This window comes from Neophocaena asiaeorientalis, unplaced genomic scaffold (assembly GCF_003031525.2).
Source record: "Neophocaena asiaeorientalis asiaeorientalis breed wild unplaced genomic scaffold, Neophocaena_asiaeorientalis_V1.1 scaffold26, whole genome shotgun sequence".
Classification (NCBI taxonomy): Eukaryota; Metazoa; Chordata; class Mammalia; order Artiodactyla; family Phocoenidae; genus Neophocaena; species Neophocaena asiaeorientalis.
Window position 1 is genome coordinate 4,590,769 of NW_020173108.1, and position 27,269 is coordinate 4,618,037.

At 41.2% G+C, this 27,269-nt stretch overlaps 1 protein-coding gene across 2 annotated transcripts in view; it reads right to left on the reverse strand.

Moving 5' to 3' along the window:
* The window catches only part of KCNN2 (potassium calcium-activated channel subfamily N member 2), a 173,998-nt gene extending 151,960 nt beyond the window's left edge, over positions 1-22,038 (reverse strand). The window contains exons 1-3 of one of the 2 annotated variants that reach the window (XM_024743366.1): positions 21,786-22,038; positions 19,666-20,948; positions 18,734-18,829 (exon numbers count right to left, since the gene is read on the reverse strand). In XM_024743366.1, coding sequence (XP_024599134.1) covers positions 18,734-18,829; positions 19,666-20,948; positions 21,786-22,038 — 1,632 coding nt within the window. Of the gene's footprint in view, positions 1-18,733; positions 18,830-19,665; positions 20,949-21,785 lie in introns of those variants that run through there. The other variant, XM_024743367.1, reaches the window with a different exon arrangement.
* Positions 22,039-27,269: the final 5,231 nt, after the last annotated feature.

Here is a 27,269-nt window from a genome sequence, read left to right on the forward strand (position 1 = left end):
TCCAGGGATGGACATATGACCAGTAATGTGAGAGCAGATGCCAGCTGTCCTTTAGTTTTATGGCAGAAAGCTGAACCAATGGGCAAGGGGAACAAAAGTCTCTCATTAGACAAGAGAACTACTGACTCCTGAGAGGGAGAGAAATTCTCCCCTAGGTGACTTTTCTGTGTTAACTTTGTCTTTTTGTCTCTAACATCCAGAGAAAGAGGCATCTATGCAAGCACCTGAAAGCTTGCATAGAAAGCAGTCTCCTAATGTAATCATATGGACACGGAGCACATAAATGCCAACACGAAAATAAACATAAGACGAAATTTACTATTTTCCCCAGAGGTAGCAATAATCGTGTGTAGATACCTATACATCGAACAATTATAACTTGAGTTCAGGCTGGCGAACATCCACTACAGACAACAATTTACTTAAGTTACTAAAGCTCCCAAGTGGCTGTATATCATAGAAGGATCAGAACTGACAGTTGGCTTGGAGATATTATGGATGCCAGAGATGGTCACCTAATAAGACTAATTGAAAAGCTGGAAAACGTGTTTTAACAGTCATGGAAGGCAAGGGTTGCAGATTATTAATAAAGGAAAACCAAAAGGAAACGTATACCCTGGGCTTCTAAGTTGCTTCTCACTGTGCAACCATTTCCCAAGCCTATTTCTGAACCATGACTAAAATATGGGAAAAGCTATATACATGAAAGGACGTTAACCTCATGGCCCACTTTTTAATAGGATGATAATCTGGCATCCTCTTGCAAGTACAGGTCTCCAGATCCAAGACCATGATCACATTATATCAGATTACAGAGAAATCTACACAATCAAAGGATAGGTACCACCACCTCCTACCACTGGCCAGCACTGGCCTGGCACTGTCAGGAGAAAACATGGATGGCAGAGGCAAGCTAGCCCCTGCCCCGCTCCTCCTCTGGTTTAGGTCCACAAGAGTTTCGGATGACAGCACACAATGGAGCAGCTTGGGGGCAAACAGCTGTGTAACTGCCCGTGAGAAGGTAAAGCATGTCCATAGAAAACAACTCGAGGAGGCTTAAATACTCAACTATACAGAATGGTAATCAATACAAACATAGCTCAGAAAAAGAAAAAAATTAAGTGTCTGAAATAATCAGACAAGGCTTCACAGAGGTGGTGGTGTTTGAGATAAACTGAAAAAGAGCGTATTTCATAAGGATCAAGAAGTAAAAGAGGACAAGCATAGCGGAAAACACCACCACCGTCTTGTAGGGAATGGAGGGAGACCCAAAGAGGAGGGTTCTGCCATCAAACAGAAGTACTGGAAGCTGACCTGTCACCTCTTAGAGCCTCGTGATTCACAACCCCCTCCTAAAAGGACCAGTGCTTCCTAAGCACAGCATTGTTGTATCTGGATAGGTTCATTTTCACATTTCTTTCAGCCAAATGTACAAAATCTGTCTCTTTTGATAGAGTTATGAGGAATAGAAACAAATGCACTGCTACAACTTCACACAATGATATCTAACTATACTTGTGCTCATTTTAATATCTGGTTTTAATAATTTAAAGTCAAAATGAAGTACAAATAGTGAAAGCTAAACTTCTTTTGTGATATAGAAATTATGGTGGGAAAATACAATAGATTAGAAAGAGCTTATGCTAAGATAAGACACATTAATTAAACTCTTATTAGTATTAGATTGCCATACCATCTTTTCTAAGACTGGTTGGTTTACACACATGGTCAATTATCCTTCAGTGAACTGAAAAGCAGTAGTGATGGCCATCCCCATTTCACGGATGACCCTACAGGGACAGATGAGATGACTACCCTAGCTCACTATCATAGGGATCTCAGCAAGATGTATGAACCCTAGATGCACCCACTGCAGGTCTGTTCACTGGGCTGCTCAGCCCTGGGAAGGAGAATCAGACACGACATCTGCCATCAGGGAGCCAACAAGGTCTGAGCCAGAGCCTGATAAATGCTGTTGTAATAATGACCCCCATGAATGGGTCCTGAAGGTCATGCTGTGCCAGGCACTTCACAGTTCTCTCCCAGCCTGACTGCCTCTTCAAACTCCATGATGCCTTATCCCCAGTGATACATGAGAGACTGAGGATCACAGAGGTCATGATTAGTGATGGCAAGTACAATAAAGACAATAATAATGCCACCGTCTGTGTGATTACTATGCGTCCAGCTCTGGGCAAAGCACGTAATCTCAGTATAATCCTCTGCGTAACCTCACGAGATAGGCTCTATTCTCCCCATTTTACAGATGAGAAACTGAAGCTCAGAGCTGTTGATAGGTTGTCAGAGGGAACTGGTAAAAGTTAGGGAAAACTGGGTTTGAATCAAGTTCCATTTGTCATCAGGGCTTTTATTACTGTGTTAAATAGTAGGGGCAGCCAGAAAAATAAGGAGGGAGGACAAGTCAAGGTGAGTGAGGGGCTGGGCAGGGAAGGCTTCCTGGCAGAGATGATTCTTGAATTGAATTTTCATGCACCAGCAGGATTCAGGAAAATAAACTGGAAAGGCATTTCAGGCACAGAGGCATGGAACAGTGTGATATCCTTCAGAACTGCAAGTGATTCAGTCTTGCTGGAGCAGAAGTGGTCTATTTGGGCGATAAAAACAGGGCTGGGCGGGGCTGACAGGCAGACAAGGGCCACGTCACGAGAACCGTGTTGTGAAGTATCTGCATTAAAAAATGTCCCCGCTGACAACAACAGAGAGCCATGCAAGGATTTTAGAACTGTTGTGACAGGATCAGGTTTATGTTTGGGACAGACATCCATGTAGCAGTGGGGGAATGGACCATCAGAAAGAAGCAGGGGGGTGGGAGGAGAGGCTACATTCATACACATTAAAAACAATAAGGGTAACAACCAAGGCAGAAATTCCCAAAAGGAGTTTCTTCTGACATGTTCCTCTGAGATGATTCTAGACTGTGTGTTGTTTACTTACAGTTTTAATTCATTATGTATTAGAACACATATGTAATTATACTATAACATAATTTCATAGATATTATTACTTAAGATGAGGCTAAAAGAAGGGAGCTGAAAGAAAAATATTAACATAGTATAAAAATAAGATAATACAAATATTAAAATATGAATAAATAATGTGTTATATATACTATATGTTGTTTAAACATACTTAGATAAATTATATATAACTATATATTATTATATATTTATATTATAATATATAATATATATACAATGTATATTATTGAATTATATTTATATATTATATATTTTCTAATATGTTAGATTATTATATGTACATTATATTCTATATTTTATTGTCATAATATAAGTATATATTATACACATATCAATATACAATATATGTAATTATATATGTACATGTAATTGTATATAATATATATCACAGATAATATATAATACATACTATAAATAATATAAACATAAAATATTAATGATATGTAAACAAGGTAGAGATTGTAGGAGGATCTGGGAAAAGTTGAAGTTCAGGAAACACAAAACCTAGGCCCTTGAGAATGTGACCAGAAAGCAGAGGTAACTCAAAAGACACTAAGGAGGAAATACTTGTAGGACCCGGTGACTCTACTGGGGGTGAGGAGTGGGGAGGGGAGAGGAGTGGAGGAAAGAGCAAGGGTCCTCAGTGGGGCCCTAGGTGGTTGGTAGCGCCTTCTGGAAGATAGCAAGCATGAGAGGGCAAGAGGGAGGATTGGGCGAACGGTAAGGGGGTAAGGGCGTGCGGGGCTTCCAAGGGGAGCTGTCCAGCAGGCAGCTGAGAATGGAGATGATCCACATGAAATATATTATAACTTTAATCACTGGGGAACAGAAATCCACAAATTAATAAATTATACATACAGCCACAATTCCAGACCTAAAGAAAAAAGCCAACATTCTGTATGGCTTCCCCAATTAATTTGTGATTTTTTTTTGATAAAATGTGGAGTTAAAACACTTTCTTCAAAATTTGAAACAAATGAGCCTCCTTTCTTAATTGAGGTCAGCAAACACCGACAGGGTCATAAGAATGTAAACCACCCCCAGCCTAGCTTTTCAGAGACTAACTTACAAAGCACCAAGGATCACACAGGCCCAATGTCTCATCACTGGCCTCTACCAGAAAGGATTCTGAGTTCTGAGGCTCCCACTCAGACTCTCCATGAAAGTACTGATAGTTCCTACCACAGCCATTTTACTCAGTTGTGATGATGTAACTCTAATTCCCACAGGCCATTCACCTCAATCCCAGAAAGCAGATCTTACAGGGAGACTGAGGGCTTGTATCACAGCATAAGACTTCTACCCTACAGAAATCTGCACTTCGCAGGTGCGAGCAGGTCTACCTGAACCTCTGCTCATCACATACCTTAAGAAGCCTAAAATTGGAGCAAGGAATAAAGTAACTTATGAAACAAAGGCAGAAGAGACAGTCCTATGCGTATTTCTCTCTGTCTCTGTTGACCATCCTGGGCTGTAACTCAAAGGTCAGCAAACTTTTTCTGTAAAGTAAATATTTTTGGCTTTGCAGCCAAATGGTTTCTGTTGCAACCACTCAACTCTGCCCGTAGTGCAAGTTGTAGTGCAGAAGTAGCTGTATACAGCACGTAAACAGGTGTGTGCCAATAAAACTTTCTTTATAAAAACAGGTTGGATTTACCCAGGAGACCAGATTTGGCCCAAGGGCTATAGTGTGCCAACCCCCTGGCCTAACTAATCAAGTATTTGCCTTCTCTGCCCAACCTCCCTCTTAACCAGAACGTGGTTCAACTACCTTGAAATATTATACATTATTATCCAACCCCCTTCCCACTTTGAGATCCTCCTAGACTCTAGGCTCTGCTTCCCTGCTTGGGTTATAATATTTGCTTAATAATAGCAATGATGGAAGAGTAGTAATAGAAGGGGTTAACATTTATTGAATGTGCCATTTACAATGTGCCAGGTATCACACAAAGTTCTTCATAAAGACTGTCTCACTGAATCCTCAAAGCAATCTAGTGAGATAGGTATAATTCTCATTTCCATTTTACAAATAAAGAAAATGAGCCTGAGAGGTGTCAAATTTTCTTCTCATGGTCACCCAGGGTGAAGCTGAGTTCTAACCCCAATCTGTCTGGATCCACAGCCAGAGTTAAACGCCACCCTGGGCTGCTTCCCAGAAGCACATGTGGTTATCCAGTTAGAAGGTGTCTATATGACCACTCCTCCTACACTTTCCTCTGGGGGGTGGGGCATACTTTGTGTTGCCTCCCACACTCTGGTGGACAGTGACAGGCCCTGAAAGATGGCATCTAATACCTTGAGGCAGTGGCTCTTCTACTTTACATAAAGTTTTAACATTCAACATAAACCCAAGTACAAGTGCCAGATATGATGCACCGTGACCAGAAAATGTTATATCTGTGCCTATTTGTCCTCCCTCCAACAACAGTGATGCAACCAAGGGTATTAGAGATCAGCACGTACCCTCAACTCGTTCCCTAGGTTCAGAGTCAGATAGAGAATCTTGACACGACTGGAAATCTCAAAACACAGCATGTGTTCCCACAGAAGATTCCCCAATGAAAACAAAGCTGGAGAGGCTGTCTTTTCTCCACTGTATATTCTTGCCTCCTTTATCAAAGATAAGGTGACCATATGTGCGTGGGTTTATCTCTGGGCTTTCTATCCTGTTCCATTGATCTATATGTCTGTTTTTGTGTCAGTACCATACTGTCTTGATTACTGTCACTTTGTAGTATAGTCTGAAGTCAGGGAGCCTGATTCCCCCTGTTCCGTTTTTCTTTCTCAAGATTGCTTTGGCTATTTGGGGTCTTTTGTGTTTCCATACAAATTGTGAAATTTTTTGTTCTAGTTCTGTGAAAAATGCCAGTGGTAGTTTGATAGGGATTGCATTGAATCTGTATATTGCTTTGGGTAGTAGAGTCATTTTCACAATGTTGATTCTTCCAATCCAAGAACATGGTATATCTTTCCTTCTATTTGTATCATCTTTAATTTCTAGAAAAATCAAAAAAAAACAAAGCTGGAGGAGCTGAGAGGGATGGGTTATGTAAACACACCCAGCAGGGACCTCAGAGATTGCTGGGTAGGAAGGGATGCTCCTCAGAAGAAATGAACCAATGGGCAAATTTAAAACAAGTCAATGAGATGATTTGAAAATCCTGCTCTTCTTATCTTTTTGGTAAAGAGGACCAGACCTGTAGCACTTCATTGTAATTTTCCCCACTGTGTTTAAGAAAAAAGGGTGAAAGTCATCAACTTTTTTGATCCCACTGTAAATGTACAGGTCATCATTATACCAAGAGAGGAGAGAGGAAATGAGAGCCAATTAATAAAAATTTGTATTCAGCCTGGGAATTTAGCTAGAGCACATATCACCGGGGTATCTGAGCTCGTCACCTCCACCCTGTCAGCCACCCGATCTGATCCTATTCCTTTGTATTTGTTGCATTTGGTTCCCATGTGGCAACATATCATAATTCAGGTCTTGAAGATGAGCCCTCATCCCACCCTCCATCACATCGATCATCTTGCTGTGGTGACGTGTGTTCCTGCACAATAGTGCAGAAAAGACCTCTTGTTTTTGGGAAAACGCTGCAGAGAAAATGCTCACCACTGATTGTGCTGTGTGGTCTCTGCTCAAGACGTTCTGACATGGGCTTGAGGGACTAAGTCCTAAACACACATCCGCTTTCCCTCTGTGGCCAGCTGTATAAAACTGCAAAGAGACACACTTAATGGATTCATGATTTCGAAATAGCTGCCACTGAAGTAATTTGTGTATACAGCATTAGACTAAGCGAGACAGTGAACATGACAGTGAGTGGGATGGATCTTCATCCCCCAATGTAAGGAGCACCCAAGGGACACATTCTGAGATGTGAAGCAGAACATGGCCCAAATGTAACAACCAAAAAATAGGAATAGTTGTCAAAAAGGATAAAAAAGACTGTGTAAAGCAGATATGCTGAAAGAAAAAAAAAATACGGAAGACTAAGCCTTTAAAAAATGATATTTAAAAAATCTACAACAGCCAGTGGATTCCAAATCAAAGATATTTTGAATAGTTTTCAGCCTTAATACAGTATTGTTGCTTTTTACCCCCAAAACAAGCAAATTAGAGATTTCTCTTTGTATCACTACTGCTTAATTTTTGAAAGTCTGCCCAAATGCATTTTCATTAAGTACCCTCTCTGACATTGACAAATGCGAACAAATAGTGAGGGTTCTTGACTAAAATACTAATGGGAAAGAAGTAAAATTCTATTCAAAATAATTTTCAACGACAGCATTAAAATTTACAATATTACCCACAGGTTTAAGCAAGAAGCTGAAGCTTAAAACTAACAGCATGTTCACTAAATAAATATATCTTCAGTTGTTTTTGCTTCGAAGGACAGAAAGCAATTCATGCTCTTTGATAAAAAAAACATTTTTTTCCAAATATGGGAGGATTTACCAGTATGAAAATTGACCTAAGGTAAGTTTCTAGAAGCCAAGACTTTTCGTCTTAAAATTTCATAGCTAAATCCACATAAAAGAAATTAAGTGTTCAGTCAATAACTCTGCTTGGGTGTATGTCTGGAAGTACTAGATATACCTGTGAAAAGGCATGAGGTGACTATAATAAAGCCTGCAGCCATCACTTTTACATCATTTTATATGTATGCAACTTGAATAAATATTCAGCCTAATTATTATTTTTCAATATTTTAAATGACCTGTGACCTTAAAAATAAATCCAATACTAGCATATAATTTCCCTTACTCACTCAACAAAAATTTAAGCAGTTTAAGGATTAGCACCTGTGTATTTTTTACTCCTCCTGACAGCAGACGCTATCCTCAAAAAAGCACTACCCAAGACCACGACAACCACACTATGGTGCTTAACGCCTCCTCCCCAAAATTCAGTATGCTTGTGTCAAAACTAATATATAAATACCGAATGAAATTTCCTTGGAAGACCAAAACTTCCTGATAGAAAGAAGACTATCTCAGTGAAGAAGACCAACAGTGGATGCATATCCAAATTTCAATAGTCAGATTGCTTGGAAACAACCCCATCTTAATACCTTCTTGATAACCATTATGGATAGATACATAACTAGGTAAAGATGCTCAGATCTTCAAGAAAGCACATGACAAAATTATAGATGTGAAACACTGGCTGTTAACACTTGTCTACACAGTTCAGTTCAACGGTTATACTGTCTGAATCTCAATGTGTTTTTATAAAGTCAAAAAGCAAAGAAAAAAACTCACCCAACAATAACACATTGTTCAAAAAGAGAGATAATACAGACTCAACTAATGGTCATTTGAAATGAAACAGAAGAGAAGATATAAGCTGTCTGATAAAAAGTAAACCCAATCACTGAACCAAGTATATTTTGAGATGTTACTTGTCATATTGACACATGAAAATTCTTCTCAATTCTTTCCAATCAAGGTACGCCAAGCATGGTTGAGGGTGGTGGCATACTAAACAAAACTCTTTCCAGAGATAAACCTAATCCAGAAAAAGAAAAAAAAATGCTTTTTATTTAAATATCCTGTAGACCTACAATGAATACAGACAGAAAATGCTGTCAGTTACAGTCCTTTATACATATGCCTTTGGCTGTTTATTACCTCTCATCCTTTCAGCAGGGGTTTAATACCAGAATTTTCCATTATCAAATTATTCCCTTTGCTTACTTTTCAGGGCGCTGCACTTAATTCTTTTAAGTCACCAGGGTCCTAATTAGTAGGAGATGCCATCGGCTGTGACCTGGATGTCTGAAGGAGTTAATGTAGCTCACAAAGCTTCCAGCCAGAAGCCACACCTATGGTGTGTTTATAGGGGAAATGGCTATTTTGGTAAAACATGGCGACCCCTAACATTATAGTACTCTAACACTAGTTTACTGATCTGAAACCTTACAACCAAAATGAACACTTACCTCCTCAGACGGCCAACTTGCCCCAGGGAAAATCTAAACTAAGTTTAAAAAAATATTGGCTGTCCTTAATGGAGATCAAAGCTTTTATTAAAAAGAACGCACACACACACATACCCCTATTCTAGATTAAGTGTGAGTAAACTAATGAACACTGTTTGAATGCACACCTTTTTTTTTTTTTTCCTGTTCCCTCCTGTACGACTTGTAAAAGAAGAAAAAAATATCACTGTTGCCCAGAGCCCAGAGAAGCTGGGCTCCAATTCCTCCCCTTCCACCCCAACGAACCCCGAAATAGCTAACAATAACCGGCAGCTGACACCTAAATAGCCCTCACCACATGCCAGGCAGCATTCTAAGTGCTTTATATATATATATACACACAAATATATACACTCAATCCTCACAACAACCCAATGAGAGAGGTACTCTATATTCCCCATTTTACAGACAAGGAAAGTGAAGTACAGAGAGATTAAGTAATATGTCCAAGGTCACACAGCTAACTAGTGGCAGAGCTGGGTACAAGCCCAGACAGATTGGGCTCCAGAAGCAGCACACAAAGCCATGAGGCAATGCTGCAAAAACAGTAAACAACTCAAAGGAGAGTCTGATTGCATTGCTTTGCTTCGCTCAGCAGGAAAGTTTGTAGAGAAAAATTTCAGAAATTATGGTTTTTACAGCTTCCTATAATAACAAAGACTGGGAATATCTGTGGACAAAGTTATCTTCCAATACTGCTTTTGCATCATTTCTATATAAACTTTAATTATTAAGCAGGAATACCCTTTTACAAACCTGGTTAGCCAAGATTTAGAAACCAAAATCATGGAGCAATAGGAAGCTACAGGAGACTCCAGAGAAGCACATTTTTAGATTCACAAAGTAGGACAGTACTCAGAATACTAATCAGTAAGTGGACCCTAGACACTCCAGAAAATAATCAAGTCAGTTATTTAACAAAGTGGTTTGTACGTACTCTAAAAATGAAAGGCATGATATAAACCTTTGGAAGGACCATTTGACAATCTCTCAATTGCCTTAAATAATATTCTTTAACTAAGTAATTTCCGCCTTGGCAATTTTTCCTTAGGAAATCATCAGAGGTGCTTATACAAGTTCATCTGCAAAGGTATTTATTACACAAATATTTTAAATAGGGTCTTTCTAATTTTTCTTAAGGGTCCAAAAATAAATTGCTTATAGCTATATGATGCAAAAAAAAAAAATTGGAATGTTTAATGGCATGGGGAAATGAGTAGAAAATTACATGAAAAGAAGACTAAATTTCCTTATCCTGATATATAGCAAATATCAGGTCCATCTACTTCATATAAATACATTATATCACAATAATAATTATCTCTGGGTGGTAAGATTAAACTAACATATTCTTTTTCATGTTATCTATGTTTTACAGATTTCTAACATAAATGTTTACTAATTTTATGATCTGGAGAAAAAAACAAAATTTTTAAGAGAAAAGGCATTTGGTCACGAAGCCTAATATATTATAATGCTTAAAATGATAAGCTCATCAGTCTTGTTTCCTTCTTGGATATCATGAATAGACTGGCAGATCATGAGACTGCACAGAATACATGGATTTCAGCAAGGGATCTGACAGTCCTCATGACATTCTTGTAGAGAAACGTAGGCTGGCTGATAGTCAGGGTTCAGAGAGTTGTTAGTACGTGAAAAGCTGAACCAAATATCATGGATGAAGAGATGGCTAACTACAAAGAAGGTCCTACTTCTCAGCTCTGACCGTGCCTTCGGCATGGGTACCCAAGCTACATTTTTCAAAGTCATGGCTAGTGAGAAGCTAGGAAGAGTTGGATGTGTGAAAACTGGGTAACAGCCACTAACATTGACCATGTTTCTGGAACAGAATTTAGCACTGATGTGGGTCTTTCCAATGCCAGAGCCCCCTCCACACACAGCATTTTCCAAACCTAAGTAAGTGTTTGTCAAATAAACATCACAATTATGATTCAAATAATTCTGACAGGCTAAAACACTCACCTGAAACCAAGATGCTATTTAACAGAGTCAGTAATGTAAAGCCCTACATTCAGTTCAGTAACAATTTTACAAGTGTACTTGGCAACAGTTTGGGTGACGCAATGACCATTTTAGACTAAATAACAGTCGGCACAATGGAGGATTTTTGTTGAACGGAGGTAACAAGTACACTGGCAGATCCCATCTGAAAGTACTGAGTACATTTCTGACCTTACTCAAAGTGGGAATTCAACAAAACAGAGTAAGTCCAGAAGAATATGATCAGGGACATTCTAAGCCTGATTGGGAAAATTCAAAGAAACGGGGACTATTTAATTAGGTGGGCATTTAAAGGGACCTAACCAATATTTAAATGTTTGCTCTGTAATTCTGGGAAGAGGGGGAATCAAATTACTCTGTTATACTGGAAATTACAGTCTGTGTTCTGTTTCTACCATTCCACTGAAACTGCTCATCAAGGTCAGCAACGACCTTGAACTTGCCAAATCCAAAAGGCACCTCTCTACCCGATATTAACTGACTTCATGGCATTCAGTAAACAGCTCTGTGCCCTCCTTCCAACACTCCCATTACCACCTCTAGGACAAGTCATCCTTATCTCTTTTCTCTAGTTCCTGCTTCATACAACCTCTAGATGTCAGAGGTTGATCTGCTCTCGACCTTCTTCTCTCATTCCTCTATTTTCTCTCAGTGATTTTATCAATTCCTGTGGGTTTAAATAGTCTCTACGCTGATTACTGGCCAATTTAAATTTCCACTCCACACCTTTTCTCTGAACTCAGGGTTCTCTTGTATAATCAGAAGCATTTCCACCAGAAGCATTCCTGATTCCACATGCTACCCTTCAATGTGAGTTCTCCCCTGTCAGCATAACACACTCAGATGCTCCACCCAGAACCCTGAGAATCATCTTAGCATCACCTCTTGCCCTCACCTGTCATACCCAATCACTAAGATGTCCATTCTACCTCCAACCTGGATCTTGAATCAGACCACTTCTCTTCACTTCCATCACTACTACCCAAGCCAAGTGAGCGTCATCTCTAAATGTGACTTGCCAAGGGTCTCCAGACCAATCTCCTCAGAGCTTCAACAAAAGGTCTGCTTAAACAATAAGCTGGATCATGACTCTTCTGTGCTTTAATGGTGGCCTCATGCACTTTGAAGAAAACATCACAAAATTCTTGTAATGGTCTCAGGACACTTCAGTATCAGACCCCTGCCTATCCACTCTCACCCCATCCAGAATCACCGTCGCCCTGCTTGGGCCACACTGGTTCGCTCTCAATTGTAAAAGTGCAGGAAACTCCTTTCAGCCACGAGGGCTTGGAAAAGTTTGTTCCTCCAGACTCTACCAATAGCTGGTAACTTCTTTTCCTTTATGTCTCAGCTTAAAAGTCACTTCCTTAGAGACTGCTCCCAGGACCACCCTGTCTGATGTGTACAACGCTCTGCCCCCAATTATTTTCTATCACAGCCTTTCATGGCCCCTTTACGACACTTATCACAACTTCCAAGGATTTTCTTCCTTTACTTAATTTTTGTCTCTCTCCTTAACCCCGCCTGCTTGGAATGTCAGTTCCAAGAGGGAAGGAACCTTACTGTCTTATTCCTCATTGTATTAGCAGAGCTCAAAAACTTTTTCAATGTTGAATATGGGAAGGAATAAAACCAGACTTCACTCCCAACATAAGGAAAATCTTCCTAAAATTAAGAGTTGCCTGGCAATGGAATAGACAGCCTTGTACAGACAAACTGACCATCATGGGAAGAGGGTTCAAGCAGAAATTGGGTGGCCGCTTTTATCTGAGATGACATAAAGGGAGTTTCCATGCTGGGTGGGATCCTGGGCCAGATAACAATTCAGGTCCTCTCCACACAGTTTGCAGTTCTATAAAGAGAATTCTAAAGGAGTTTCAGGTTAAACATATACTCCCAAAGTAGCAAACATCATATTTCCTAATGAGAGGAAATTCTCACTAAAACGGCCCCATGAAACCACTTTGTACCCTGACCAAAAGTAACTTCCTGAAGTTAAATCAGTGCAGGCTCCCTCTGTCCACCCTGCCAGATGTGGTTTGGGACAATGACAGCCCACAGTGGTCTCCTTTCCGAGCTGTACAAAACGTGGCCCAGAAACGAGTTGGCAGATCAAGCGAACCCACTTGCACTAAACCTAAAGTTCCACTCTTCATTCATTTGTGATGCTGCTCTGTAAACACACCAGGATCGCTTTATTTAGTGTCACACCCATTAATAATGCAGAGATCTTTATACAAGCAGGCAGAGAAAATTGGTCCTGAGTGATTTCGTTACTACAGGGTATACACGAAGTCAAAGGGACTGAGGGTCTCATTACAACTCTGTAGAAGTTGCTGGCAATATAGACAGCGGTTGTGGAGCTGACCACCACACAACAAAGCAATTCAGACAAGGTATCCACTTCATGATCTTCTGGAGTCTTACAGTCAAAGAGTTAACTCTTCTCTCCCTCATACTATAGATATACGAGAGACCTAAAGACCAGTCGAAGATCATTCCTTCTACTCTTTTAGCTTCCTTCATCTCTAACTTTTCTTCAAGTAAAAAAGCCAAAAATATGGCCAATACTTGCTTCTGATGGCACCTTTACAAGGATTGGTCATTTTGTCAGCAGATTAGATCATGCACCACCTAGATATTGCAAAATGTTGCTAATAAGCCTATGAGGCCATGAGTTTTGTCCTTGAATTTTTCACCAAAAAAAAAAGACAATGATTTTTCAGGAAGATAGTAAACTTTACAAAGCCAAAGATATTTAAAATTCCTTTTTATAACATTCAGTGTTAACAATGCTGTGGGGAAATAGTGTGTAGGGAAGCCGAGAATGAGAACTCTGAAGACCTTTCTAAAGGGCTGGTGGGCAGTACTTTCCATTTAAAATACAAGCTCCCTTTGATTCAGCAATCTGTCTGCTGGATATATGCCATATGTGTATCCTCTAATTAGTAGATTTAAATAGTATACAAGAGTGTTCATTTTTATTATGGCTTACAACAGCAAAAGCTTAACAGTAAGCCACAGTGCATCCATAAAATGGGATAATAAACAGTTGCTAAGAAAGAATGAGATGGGTTTCCATGTGCTGACAATAAAAAACCTTCACGGTATATTAAGCAAGAAAAGCACAGTATGTGTGTCTCTAAACACAACTAAATATTCATTTTTGAAAATTCTGGAGAAATGTATGAGAAATTTAAAAGTGGTTGTCTCTGAAACACTGGATTGAGAATGTGACTATCATATTTATTTTAAGCTCTTCTGTACCAGTTATTTTCACTGTGTGTAGTCATTATTATTTTATTAATAAGAATAATAGCTATATGCAGTATTTTCTGCATGGTCTGGAAGCATCTACTTGCTCTCTGCAGGAGTGGGAAAGCGAGCATTCTTTTCCATTCTCCACAAGGTGAGCCAGAGTCTATTCAGTGGGCACGTAGCCACCCCTCCTCAACCAGTCCAGGAGACTTCAGAGGTTGCTGAGGTCCCTGCCCACACTCACTCCTTCCCCCTTTGTGTGGCCTACATGCACAGGTAAGGGGTAATTTTCATCTCTGCTCTTCCACTTTTAGATGTATATCATCCATCTCTGAAAAGCTCACTTAAGGGAGAATGTGTAGTTATTCCACTGCAAGAGATACCAGGGGAAAATCAGTGTTTCCCTTAGTGCTATTTATTCTATAATTACATTATTACCAAAACAAAACCAAGGAAATAAAACCATTTTCAACTTTAAAGTATAGTACTCTCCATTCTGCCAAATCCCATGAGAACCAGAAAGATCACAGTCCGAGGGGTTTTCTTCCCAACTTAGAATCTTGTATTTGCCTATCTCAAAATACTAAACAACTCTTTCAACTAAAATTGCTTCCACAAGAGAAAGTCGAGTACACTAAAGTTGAAAAGATGAAGTGCAATCTACATTCAACTTATTGGATGTTGAAGATCTTAAAGAGTACTTGAACATTGTTTTGTTCTTATTTCCATCAAACAAATGCTTCCAACCCTACAGAAGAGGGGGGGAGAAAAAGAAAAGTCACAGGAAATCATGCCTCTGTTTTTCCTATTATTTGACCTTGGACTTGAGGTGGGGAAGCTACTTAAAGTATCAAGTGACCTTTCCAAACTGTATGAAGCAATCCCCATAGTACTTTTCCTTTGTCAGAAGGTTGTGATACAAAGGCATTTGCTAAAATTTATTTTATGTATCTATTCATCATTTTTTGACTTTACTGATGAATATAGAAAGTAAGGCCAAATGTCTATTAGAAAAAATCTAATATCTACTTAGCTGAAAATCTGCTCCCACTAAATCTGATTTTATATAAGCTTTCTGACCCCTCCCCTCAAAAAAGTAATTTCATTTTTGTTTTGGGGGGATGTAAAAGTAATTAGTGAAATGAGCAAACTATAGCCTGGTGCATTGAGCTGTCTGTGGTACTGAAAAAATGACACCAAAGCTGAAATGTACTGAGCTAAGTTCTTACAAAGCCTCTCCATCACACTATTTTAATTCAAGCACTTCTGTCCATGACTCACCTGAACCATCTATTTTGATAGACTGTGTATAAACATTTTATAAAAGGTCACACTGACTTGCTTTCCAAGGTTCTCCATGGAAATGTCAGGGCCTCCCCAAGCTTCGTTAAAGCAATTCCGGTGGACAGAGAGCCAGAACATTGGCTATAACACTTACTTTTCCTGAATGCAGTAAGAAATCCTACCATGTACCAGAAACCCATGCTAGCTAGCTCTCACTATCCAATCATCATACTGCTCTGCTAAAAAGAAAAAGAGGAAGTGTCACATTAGACTGCATGCTATGCCCAAGAACATGCTCTGAACAGCAGCATAAGCCCTGCATTGAGTTCCTTAACTCAAAGCTAATCTATATACTTAGAATTCTTAATAGTAAACTGAGAAGTACCGATTTGCTTAAAACTTATGAAAGAAGTACATCTATAGCAGTGACATCAATAAGTTAAAAAGGGGTCAGTTCATCATTTTCCACACATGGATACATTAGCCTATGCACTTGATTTTACTGTGTTTCAGAGTGAACTATTTCAGCAGCAATCACTGACTACTCTCTGGATAAATTAGAACATGTTTTTTCTGGTTCTTGATTTCCAGCTCAGGGTCTCCACATTTATTTGGTCCTTTTCCATTTCATATTTTTAAAAAAGCATCTCAGGTAAGAATTTGGAACTTCAGCTTGAGGAAAACAAAAATCACTCTAGATTAAACACTGAATGTAAAAGCTACATCCAAAACAACTAAATGATATTACCTGAGCATCCATTTTGAAATTATCTTAAGTGTGGTTGGTTTAGCAGAAACCATGTATCAGGTCAGATAATTCCAATTATAAAAATATAACTTTTTGTGATGTTTATGTTGCCCCAACAATAAAGAGGTTCACTGTGCTTATAACCCTTAGAGGGGGAATTCATGTCTTCATTTTTATCACCCGTGCTCTTCGTACTCTAATCAATATATCTATGCATTTGTATAACAGAAATGGTCCTCAAAATTAGCCAGGGGTGGAATTCTTTCAAGTGTGAAATGATCTTTAAAAATATGACTTCTTTTATTTGCATTACTTTCTCTAAGTTTTAAGAGTTCTAATATGCTATCAAAAATTTTTTACACCACGTAATTAACATCTGGCCAATGTTAATGGCCAACGTTTGGTCTTCACAAACTCCTATAAGTTATTTCAAAAAAATCTCCCCATAATTCTTAAAAGGTTAGCATTTTCAGGAAGACACTTTGTTCTTGGTGTTAATACCATCAAATGTCCTCCGCCTTGAATGCTTGTTTTGCTGTGTGTTTTTCAGAAGGAACAGGAATAATACGAAAGCTGATGTTTAATTAAGAAAAAAAACAAAACAGCAAGGTCTCTTTCTAGGGTGGATTAAATAAAACTACTCTGGTCTTCAAGCCAAAAAAAAAAAAAAATTAAATTACTTGATTTTTATAAATACCTAAGAAGATTTTAGAAAAACCGTTTAAGTCTAACCCTATTCAAATACCAAATGTATGGATTTAGAGAGGAACCACAGACAAAGACATGTCCACGTTCAGGGTTGCTAACAAGCAGTAGCAGAGTGCAGCAGGAAGCATTCTGGGTGGAAGCTGGGAGGACAGGCCTGGTCACGCTCTGCACTGTCTAACTGTGGAATCTGGCAAGCTGGTCACCTCTTCTGACTGCAGGTACCTCATCTGTAAACCAAGTCAAAGGGCCATTAGACCTATTTTGTTCCCTAGCCTTAAGTGTCTACCCTTCAAGTCAAAATGAAAAGATACTCTCATGATGCTTAAGTTACATTTTAGTATTACTTTAAAATGTTTGAAAGAATCTCAAAAGCCCACAATCATTAGTGCTGAATTAAAGATGTGTAATTATTTAATAGTAAACTGAGGAGTAATTAAAGATGTGTGAATTATTAAAATTTTAAAGGGTCCAAACGCGTTTGCCTTGTTTTGGCAGTGCAGTTTTATTACTTACCTCTAAATATTCTCACTCTTTCTAATTCTTAATCTCTATCCTCCTTCCTTCAAAATCACACTTTTCAAAGTCTTTGCAAATTTGAAAGCATGATGAAGTAATTTCTCCCCCCTCATGTGCGGTCATGTGTATCTTTATTTTGCTTGGGCAATAGTTAAAATTGGTTTCTTCCATATTTAGTACGTTTTTGCAAATTACTAACTTAAAATTAATTTAACTTATAATTAATACTAAGTTATTTAAATTCAACGGCAACTCCTAAAGGAAAGCAGCCTAAATTCGAGGGTTTAATAGTTCCACCAAATGCCTAACACCTGATCCAAAAAAAATCAGAAAAAGCATATTAGTGTAAGTTCTAAACTGGAAAATCTCAATCTCTCTTAATTTTTGAAAACTCTAGTTATTTTATTCCCAAACCTTAACATTCCTTTAACTGAAAGCTACAGCAAAATAAACAACTTAAAAGACAACCCATGAATTTTAGACGGACTATTCTGAAATGGTAACAGTCAAATCTAACAATAGAGTTCCTGGCTACATTTAAACAAAACAAACATTTTCCTAACAAGTTCACTCACAAGGGCAGTGGCCTTTGCTCTTAAGTGACATTTTTAATAAATAATGTAATGATTGTACCTGAAAATCTACCAAACTACCAGATATACAGAATTTGTATTCTTAATTTACAACAGATTTTTTCCTTCAATTTTACAGTAAGATATAGAGAAGGTTAGAGTTTTCTTCCTGTCTTATTGATATACATTAGCAAGGAATATCACGGGCCTATTTTCTTCTCTAAGCTACAGTTATGGAAGGTGATACACATGGGCGCAATCTTCCATAATGACCCACCCATCTTGTTAAATGTTTATTAGACAAGAATACACATTTACCTGGCGGACTAAGGCTAGTATAGAACTGGCCTTGAGCAAAACAAATACAGTGACTGATATGGAGAAGTGGATCTACCTAAAGAAGAGAGGGGAAAATCTGAAAGGCTTAACAAATACATCCTGGAAACTACTGCACATTTACATGCTGCACTGTTTGTTTTGTTTTTAACTTCTTGAAAGAACAGGTCAGGTGCTAAGGTAAGAATACAGCGTGTGTCTTCTGTAACCTCAAGCAAGGACACGAGAGCTTGGAAAAAGCGTTTGCTGCCTTGCACTTCCCCCGGCTGGAGTCATTCATAAACAGCAGAACCCCGAAGTTACCTGTATTTCCCTGGCGTGGTACACGATGATCAGACCGAGCAGGATGATCGTGGAGAGACTGATAAGGCATTTCAGAGCTAAGGAATACAGCGACGCCTGCAACACAGACAGAAGCACTTTTTTAAAAAAAAAAAAAAAAAAAAAAAAAAACACTTTAACTTAATTCATTTGCTTAAGTCTGGTCATATCTCCCAATAGCCATAGATTCTAAAAATAATGTATAAGTTTGACTTTGAAACAGATTATAATTCATACATTATAATTAGTTATGTACATTTGATTATCCTTCCATTATCCTAACGGTAGAGAAACATATAAAAGTGCTTTGAAAATCTCAATGATGTTAAGAAGCACTTTTAACCACCTTTAAGATCCGGGGGGTCGGTCAATCCCCAGCAAGGGGACCTGAATTCCCAGGAGGAGGATGGGGGTAGGGGCACCTGTCTCGGCTCTGTGATCTGTCAGATCACTTGGCCTCACAGGAAAGTGAGAGAGGAGATCCCGGAAGGCCAAGCAGCGGGGTCCTCGACAACACAGACCCAAGCGCAGCTTGTGGCTCTCAAAACCCGAGAGGAAGTTATCCTTGAGTTTAAGCGCTTGGGTTTGAAAGGGGCCTCCGACATCGTGAGCACCAGGAGAGGAACAGAGCATGCTTTCCTCACCGACTCCTGAAATCACTTCTTCAACGTGCCCAAACTCGCTGGGCATTCACTGCCTCCAGAACTTTGCGCGCGGAAAAGCTTCCTCTCCAGAGTTGCCTTGCGGATTAGGGGAGCGAGTCTCAGCGGTGCTCGCCGTCCCGGCGGGCACCTCCGATTGTCCGGGAAAAGCTCGGAACTGGCAGGCAGAGAGTTCCCACCAGCGCCCATCCCAACCACCCGGTGTCCGGCTCTGCGGCCCGGGAACGGTGAGCAAAGGGCTGGAGCACTTACCTTGTCGTAGGCGCCCCACGACAGCTCGGTCTCGATGACCATGACCACGATGCCGAACATGCCGAAGATGAGCGCGTAGTCGCTGAGCCGCTTGCGCTTCTCGAACAGGGCGCGCCGGTGGCCCAGCTTGTAGCCGATGTTCTGGTTCTTCTTTTTGCTGGACTTGGTGCCACCGCTGCTGCCATGCCCGCTGCCACCGCCGCCGCCGCCTCCAGCGCTGCCTCCGCCGCCGGCTCCGTAGAGCGCCAGGTTATTGGAGTTGTTGTGCTCCGGCTTAGATACCACGATCTCCGGGGCTGAGGACGAAGCGGCGGCGGCCGCGGCTGCAGACGGGGAGGACGCACCGCCACCTCCTCCGACAGACGCCGGGGGCTGTAGGGGCTGTGCCTCGGAGTCCATCTCGTGCAGGTTCCGGCGGGACGCGCTCAAGTTGCTGAGCGGCCGCATGACGCCCCCGTTGTACCTACAGCTGCTCATGGCTATTTCGGTGAAGGGGTTGCTCTCGCGGCGCGCCTGGGGCTGGCTGTGCTGGTGGTGCGCCGGGTGCGGGTGGTGGTGGTGGTGGTGGTGGTGCGAGAGCGGGGGCCCGGAGCCCAGGCTGCCGAGGCTGCCCGTGGGGCTGGCGGCGGGCTGCAGGCTGTGGCACTGGTGGTACTGGGAGGCGGACGCCGGCTGCTGCGCGTACTGCTGCCGGAGCGCACTGGCATGGCTGGACGGCGTCAGCTCGCTCACATTGAGCTGGCTGCCCCGGCGCGACGAGCAGCAGCAGCAGCACGAAGAGCCTGACAGCGGCGAGGAGGTACGGGTCCGGAAGGCGCCGCCGGGCGAGGAGGTGCGGAGCAGCAGGGACAGGTTATCCCCCGCCCCCGCCCCCGGGGCACCGGAGGAGGCGCAGCTGTTGCACCGGAGGCATGGGCTGCTGCCGCCGCTGCCCTGCTGCTGGTGCGCGAGGTGCGGGGGGTGGTGAGGGTGCGGGAGGGGCGCGAAGGGCGGGCACGGCTTGTCCTGGCTCTGCTGCTGCTGCTGGCAATGCAGGTGTGAGGAGAGCGGTGGCGGTGGCGGCTGCTCTGAGAAGAAGCCGCGCTGGAACTGCAATGGGGTTTCCATGTCAGGGCTGTTAAAGCTGCAGGGAGACCAGGCGGTGGTGCACCCTGCGCAATGCGTTATGGTAGGGAGCGGAGACTCCTGCTGCTGGTGCGAGGAAGGGCCCATGCCGGCTCCGGTAGAATCCAGGCGGCGCGTCCAATTGGTTGGGCTCACCAAAACAATGGGCATGACATCACCTGCGGGGACCAAGACTGAGTTTGCAGTGCGCGCGGTTTAGGGGAGCGTGTGAGAGAGAGAGAGATGGGGGCGGGGTGGGGGGGAGAATCCGCAGGATGAAAACCCTCGGAAGCGCAGGCCAGGACAGGGTGAGGGCGGGGGTTCCACCTGCTGATTGGGAGCACCCGTGAGCACCACCAGGTAGTGCAGCGGGTCTGCAGAGAGAGGAGGGAAAAAAAGGCGTCCCCTCCTTCCCGTGCCACCACCCCCCTAACTAGTGCCGGACGCGTAGTCTAGATCCCCTGCACCGGGCACTGCAGCACGTTGAGCCACCCCAGCCAGGGGGTCAGGCGAGGGAACAGTGCGGAACCCGGGCCACTCCTCCACCGGCATGCACGCCTCTTAGAGCTGCAGAACAGCAGCCTCCTCGCCCCACGCCCACTTCTCCCTAATTGTCCCGCTGAGAGTGGGCTGCCGGCTGCCCGCCAAATAACTGCGGGGGCACCCGCTTTGGAGAGAAAAAGTTTGACGACTAGCTAAGCCAGTGCAGCAGGGCTTAGTGAGAACCCCGGGGCCTGAGTCCCTGTTTGGCCGCTGCGAGACCCGAACGGGCCCGGCTAACCGATCTTCCCCCACGCCGCTGGTCTCTGGCGCCGGGGAGTCGGGATTGGCTGCGCGGTGCTCTCGCCCTAATGCGCAGCGGCGCGGGTAGGGTTAACCTCCTTGGCGCCTGGGCCTGGGGAGGATGGGGGCGGGGCCGGAGGAGGGGATCCCCTTCGTCCGCGGGAGGAGCCCGCGCGGGCTTCCCGGGTCCCCCTGGCGGGGGCGGAGGGCTTTCCCCGCCACTGCCTGCTCACATTTGCGCCTTCTGCAGAACATGAGGGGCTGGCGCCCCCGGCCGCCAGGTCCTGGGCTACGGCGCTCACGCCCTCTGGCCGCCCCAGTGGGTAGGTCCGCGGGCTTTTCCTGCCATGGAGAAGAGGTTTGCTCGAGGGGCTGGGGAATGCTCAGCGACCGCCGGCCACCAGCTTGTCTTCTGTTCTTCCTCCTCCACACCTGCAGCACAGACACAAAGCAAAGGCAGATCACTGTGGCGCAAACACCTAGCATCTTCTGTGCCAAGCCCTGACTGCGGCGGGGGCGGCGGATGGAGAGGGGCCTGGCGCTGGCTGATTCACACCGGCAGTCATAGCCTGGCTAGGAAATTATTAATAATAACTCGGACTGAATAATAGCTGCCTGGGGACAGTGCTGGAGTTTTGCTAGAGTTAGGTGTAATATTTATTTATTTGCTAATAAACTAATAAAAATTACGCTTTGTGTCTCACTAATTTCTCGTGATGTGTCCTTCTTTTGGGCGATATACTAACACAAAGCGGTAGGGGACCCTTTCAAGGGTTCGTTGTTACTGCTCCATCTTAAGTCATTATCGTTTGTATTTCTTTGTAAGTTGAGATTCCCGTCTCCAGAAAAGGGAATGAAATACACTGGCCAGTTGAATATTTGTTTCCCTTTTAAATCGTGATTTTAAAGCACGATTTGTATGATAGAAGTTAACGAGTTAGAAATTAAAGTGAAAGCCGATCACCCTCATTAGGTAATTGGAATTCTCAGCTGGATCCAATTTCTTGATATTCTACTCGGCAGCTACCCTGAAGTTGCTTACCACGTACCTGCTCCTAAGAGAGAGTTTGCGTTTTCAGTGCCTTGGAGTGAATAATTCATTTTACGATAGCCTTTGGATATGAGTTAAGCAATTTTAATTTTTTGTGCATGCAAGTAAACAGATCCAGAAGAAAAAAAGGGAGAGGGTTGCTTTTAATCCCATAGAACTTGCATTTCTCTGTAGTCTTCGTCAAAAATAGAATTTGAATGGCTAAAAACTGGAGACAGCATTTTATTTTTATATTCCATTATGATTTTTGGTAACTTAATAAAACTTGTTTAGAATTTTGATCATAGAATCTTTGTGGTAGCAGAGTAGATCTGCATGAATTGTGTGGTGAACATGACTATTAAAAACAATTCTAATGAGTAATTTGAAATTACAATGAAAGCTTCCAAATTAAAATATTTTCACCTTCTGGTGTGAAACAAAATTCAACTCAAGCACAAAATACATTCATTTTCACTTTATAACAAATTATATGAGCTTCTTCTCATCGTTATACATAGCTGACTAAGTGAAAAAGTTTGACTCATCCCTCCAAACCTAAATACATCAAATACATTTATCATGGTAAATTAATACTTTCATTAGCCTTTGGTAAATTTTGTTGAATGACTACATCAATCCCCTCTCCAAATATCACAATAATTGTTACCAGCACAAAATTAGATATAAGGTTCTAAAGTTATTAAAATGTCATTCTAAAGAGTAATGGCTGCAAAAAACCACGAAAAAGTAATGGCTGCATCTTCTATTGTCAAACTGACTTTCTCAAATAGCAAATTCAAAGCTTCAAGTTCCATAGATAAAATAACAGGGAAAAAATTATTGTATCTTTTGCCATGTATATCTCTATGCCTTAGTACCGGATTAGGTGCAGTGCCTTTAGTCATGTAGAAACAGAGTGTTTGCTGAGATTTACGACAATGATGGAGTTAACCACTGCTCACAGAGGGGGATCAGGGGAGGAAAGGGTGCACAAGGTAAGAAAGAAATGGAGATTTGGCAAACAAAATGAGGAGCTGTCAGAATACCAAAATTCAGATTACCAGTGCTTCCACCTAGCCAGTGCCTTACAAAAGCTCATGAAATAATATAGTAATGTAAAACCCACTGTGATGGAGAAAGAGGAGAGCAAGTCAGTCAGATATTTATCATCTTTCTGTTTCAGGGAATCATCTGATCACACACACTCAAAAAATCTTCTTGCTAATAAATGTCTGTATTTGGAGAGTACAATAATCCACTATTAGTATGGTGATGAAAAGCGACAAGATGCCCCGACAACTTTGTTTTACTTTTAGCCTGAATCCTCATAACTTTATTGTTTGGGGCATTTTACACTATTGGGTTATGACAGGGGCACATTTAAGAAGTTCTCCTTTTCATCAATCCTCTTTTCTTTATAAAATTAACAAATAGATTTTAAGCTTATCTGTAAACTTTTCATATAGCATACCATAATTTTGCTTTTTTTCCCCATATATAGGATTATAGATGCAACATGTGAAGTTAAGCAGTTAGAACAACAAAGACAATATTCTTCCATGTGGATAGTACTTAGCACATCGTAAACACTCATTTATATTTGTGAGAGTGAGGAGGGAAGGAGAGGAAGAGAATTACAAAAGATTGAAAGAAAGGCGACAATACAAGGGCCTATAACCTCCAATAATAAGCTCTTGGAAAATTGCATGTGCTTCTCTTTCTGTCATTAAGACATATAAGTGCTGGAATTTCTCTAGTTTAACACCAGAGGTCATACTCATCCACAAAATACATTTCAAATACTATCAGTTAAATACCTTTATTTCCAGTGTCACATTCTTGTAAAAATTCCCTGTTTTTTTTTTTCCTTATGGATTAGAAAGATTGCTTTTGAATTTGAATGTTTCTGATCTATCTGCAAAGGCAGTCAGAACAGCTGATGCAGGGGTCCAGGGCATCTGTTTCCCACACTGAGTGCTCTGAGGGATACTTTGACCTACACAGTAAATGTTTTTCTGGGATTTTCTTTTTTCTTTGCCTGGTTGAGTAAATTATTTGGTGGTGCCAACCACAGGGGTTGTGACAAGACACAGCCTCTCTGAACTCAGTTTGCTTAGCAGTCAGTGCAAATGGGGACTTGGGATAATGTCAGAGTCGCTCCTTGCTTCCCGACATGTCTCATGAAAAACACTTCTTCTTAAACCACGTATTGTCATCCTAACTTCATAAGAAATGTACATTTTAGAATATCATTGTTACACGTATTCTTTTGCTTCCACATTATTACTAGAAAGTATCAAGACCTGAATGAGCTTATTGATGATAGTCTTGTTAAGTAATACCACCATTATTCAGGGATTAATTATCCTGTTAGGGCCTATTCATTAACTTTTCCAAATTTGTTTTACCCTTATCCTTGCCTCCTACCATTTCTCAGCTAATTAGCATATCTATAAAAGTCTCAGTAGTGCCAGCAAAAAAAAAAAAAAAAAAGATAGAACTTATACTAGTTTTGTTAGCAGAATTGAACAATGTTACACAATTGAATAGGTGAACAGGTTGAAATTATTGACTATAAGTCTTTTTAAAATAGTCTACTTATTACATAAACAAATATCCCTTGGCAACTAGAAACACACATCTGAATCTAAATAGAAAGTCATAAAAAAGACAGTGGATAGCACATTCTAGTTTATAAAGCAGTTTCTCATGTGTTACTTTATTTGCATCTCTCAAGAACCCTATGCAAGGTAGGGAAGTTTTTATGATCATCTCTACTTTACAGGTAAGGATAATCCTGAGATGTGGGCTACCCCAGGTCACACAGCTGGTGAGTAGCAAGAAAAAGCCAGACTTCAAGTACATTCTTCTGAGTCTGTCTGATGAGTCTGTTTAACACTCCTCTAGCCTTTCCTCCATAGCAGAAAAATTACCTATTGACTCTATCAACTCATACAGGTGGTACTCCACTAATAGTCAAGGAATGGACAGCAGTGGCTTATCATTACCATTCACTGCCTTTGAATGACCTCATGAACATATCCTCACTGGCTTGGCTGGGATTCTGAGATTCTTAACTACTGCCCTTTCGTTAACTTCATTTGATCAACAGAATAATTCATGAGGATCTAATACAAGTGTGGATGAAATGGCAGTGCTGTATGCATGCAGGTCCAAGGTACCCAATTAAAAAGTATTAAAAAAATTAAGATTCTACTCTATTCAGACACAGTCTTCTGCTGACTTTGCTGGCAGCCTGGGCATTTCTCATTTTTGCCAATGTCCATAGTAAAAGCTGAAGGCCATTGAAGACTACTTATTAGCACTAACAGAGTCCATTTTGTCTTTTTACATAATAAGTGAGAAGAAAGAGGCTCAAGCTCTTTGCCCTGTGGCTTAGAGGAACTCTCCTGCAGTCCTGCAGGGATCCAGCCTGGCTCTCGGCTCTTGTGCTCTGGCAGAGTTGTCTTCTCATTGCATCTCCCTTTGTGCCAAAGAGTGAGCAGGGAACCAGAGAAAGGAGGTGGGGCTCTATGCCACAGGCAGAGATAAACCAGTGTGTCTTACAGCAGGAGTAGAGAGTTACCAAAAGTGGGATCAAGGATGTGCAAAACCATTCCTAAGTATGGAAGTCAAAGCTTCCACTTGGTGATCTCCAAAGTTTCATGGCGGCTCAGTGCTCAAACATAATGATGCTACAAAAGTCCTTGAAGTTTGTTTTCCCTCTGAAATCCAATGTATTGTCCCATCATTATTTTCTCTTCTCTTACAGGATTAGGATCCATGATGAATTAGCTCTTTTTTCTCTTTTCCTGTTAATTCCATTCCCATAGGTTATACATCAACCCTCTATGTTTTCCTTTTTCTTTCCTACCTCTTGCCAAACAGGCTCAGGAAATCAATTAATCATCCTTTGTCTATCTTTATATTACTATTTCCCTTTCTGGAACTATTTGTAAATTCCTACTCCCAAATAATTACTTTAGGGCAAGGAGAGAGCTGGTGCCCACTCATATAAAGGTGAAAAGCATGCTTTTCTAAGTAGAATTAAACATAATGTCATCAGCAACAAAACACTCTAAGTGTTGATAAATCTTGAAGTTCCACATATTCATCCTCATCCAATAAGCCAGATTTTTCTTAAAAATGACTTTTATTCTGTGTTGTTGATGTTTTATTTTTTAGCTATAAATTTGGTAGCACTTTTTCTCTATTATTTCTATCCATATGCTACAAAATGACATACATGATACAACATAACAGAAAAAAACACAACAGATATATACTACACAAATATAATGACAAAACACACTATCTGACACAGTGTTTTACCCTTGTTCCTTAGAACGAGTGCTTCTCAAAAATGTTTTAATTAGTCAAAACTATTGGTTACTTTTGTTCACAAGTCAAGTTCTCTTAACAAGGGGTATTTCTTGGCTCTTGTAGCTGCAAACATCATGATTAGGGAAGACTTCAGTGCTGTTTGTTTCAGAGGTTAAGACATCATCAGGTTTCCAGCAACTTTCTTGTCATTGTCCTCCTTCATATATATTGATCAGACTAATTTACTTTATGGTGGGAAAAATGCCTATAGCAATTCTAGGCTTCATATCTACAACCATGCTATCACCCCTGTCCCAACATTCCAACAACTCTCTTGACATATCTATTGAACTATCTCTAT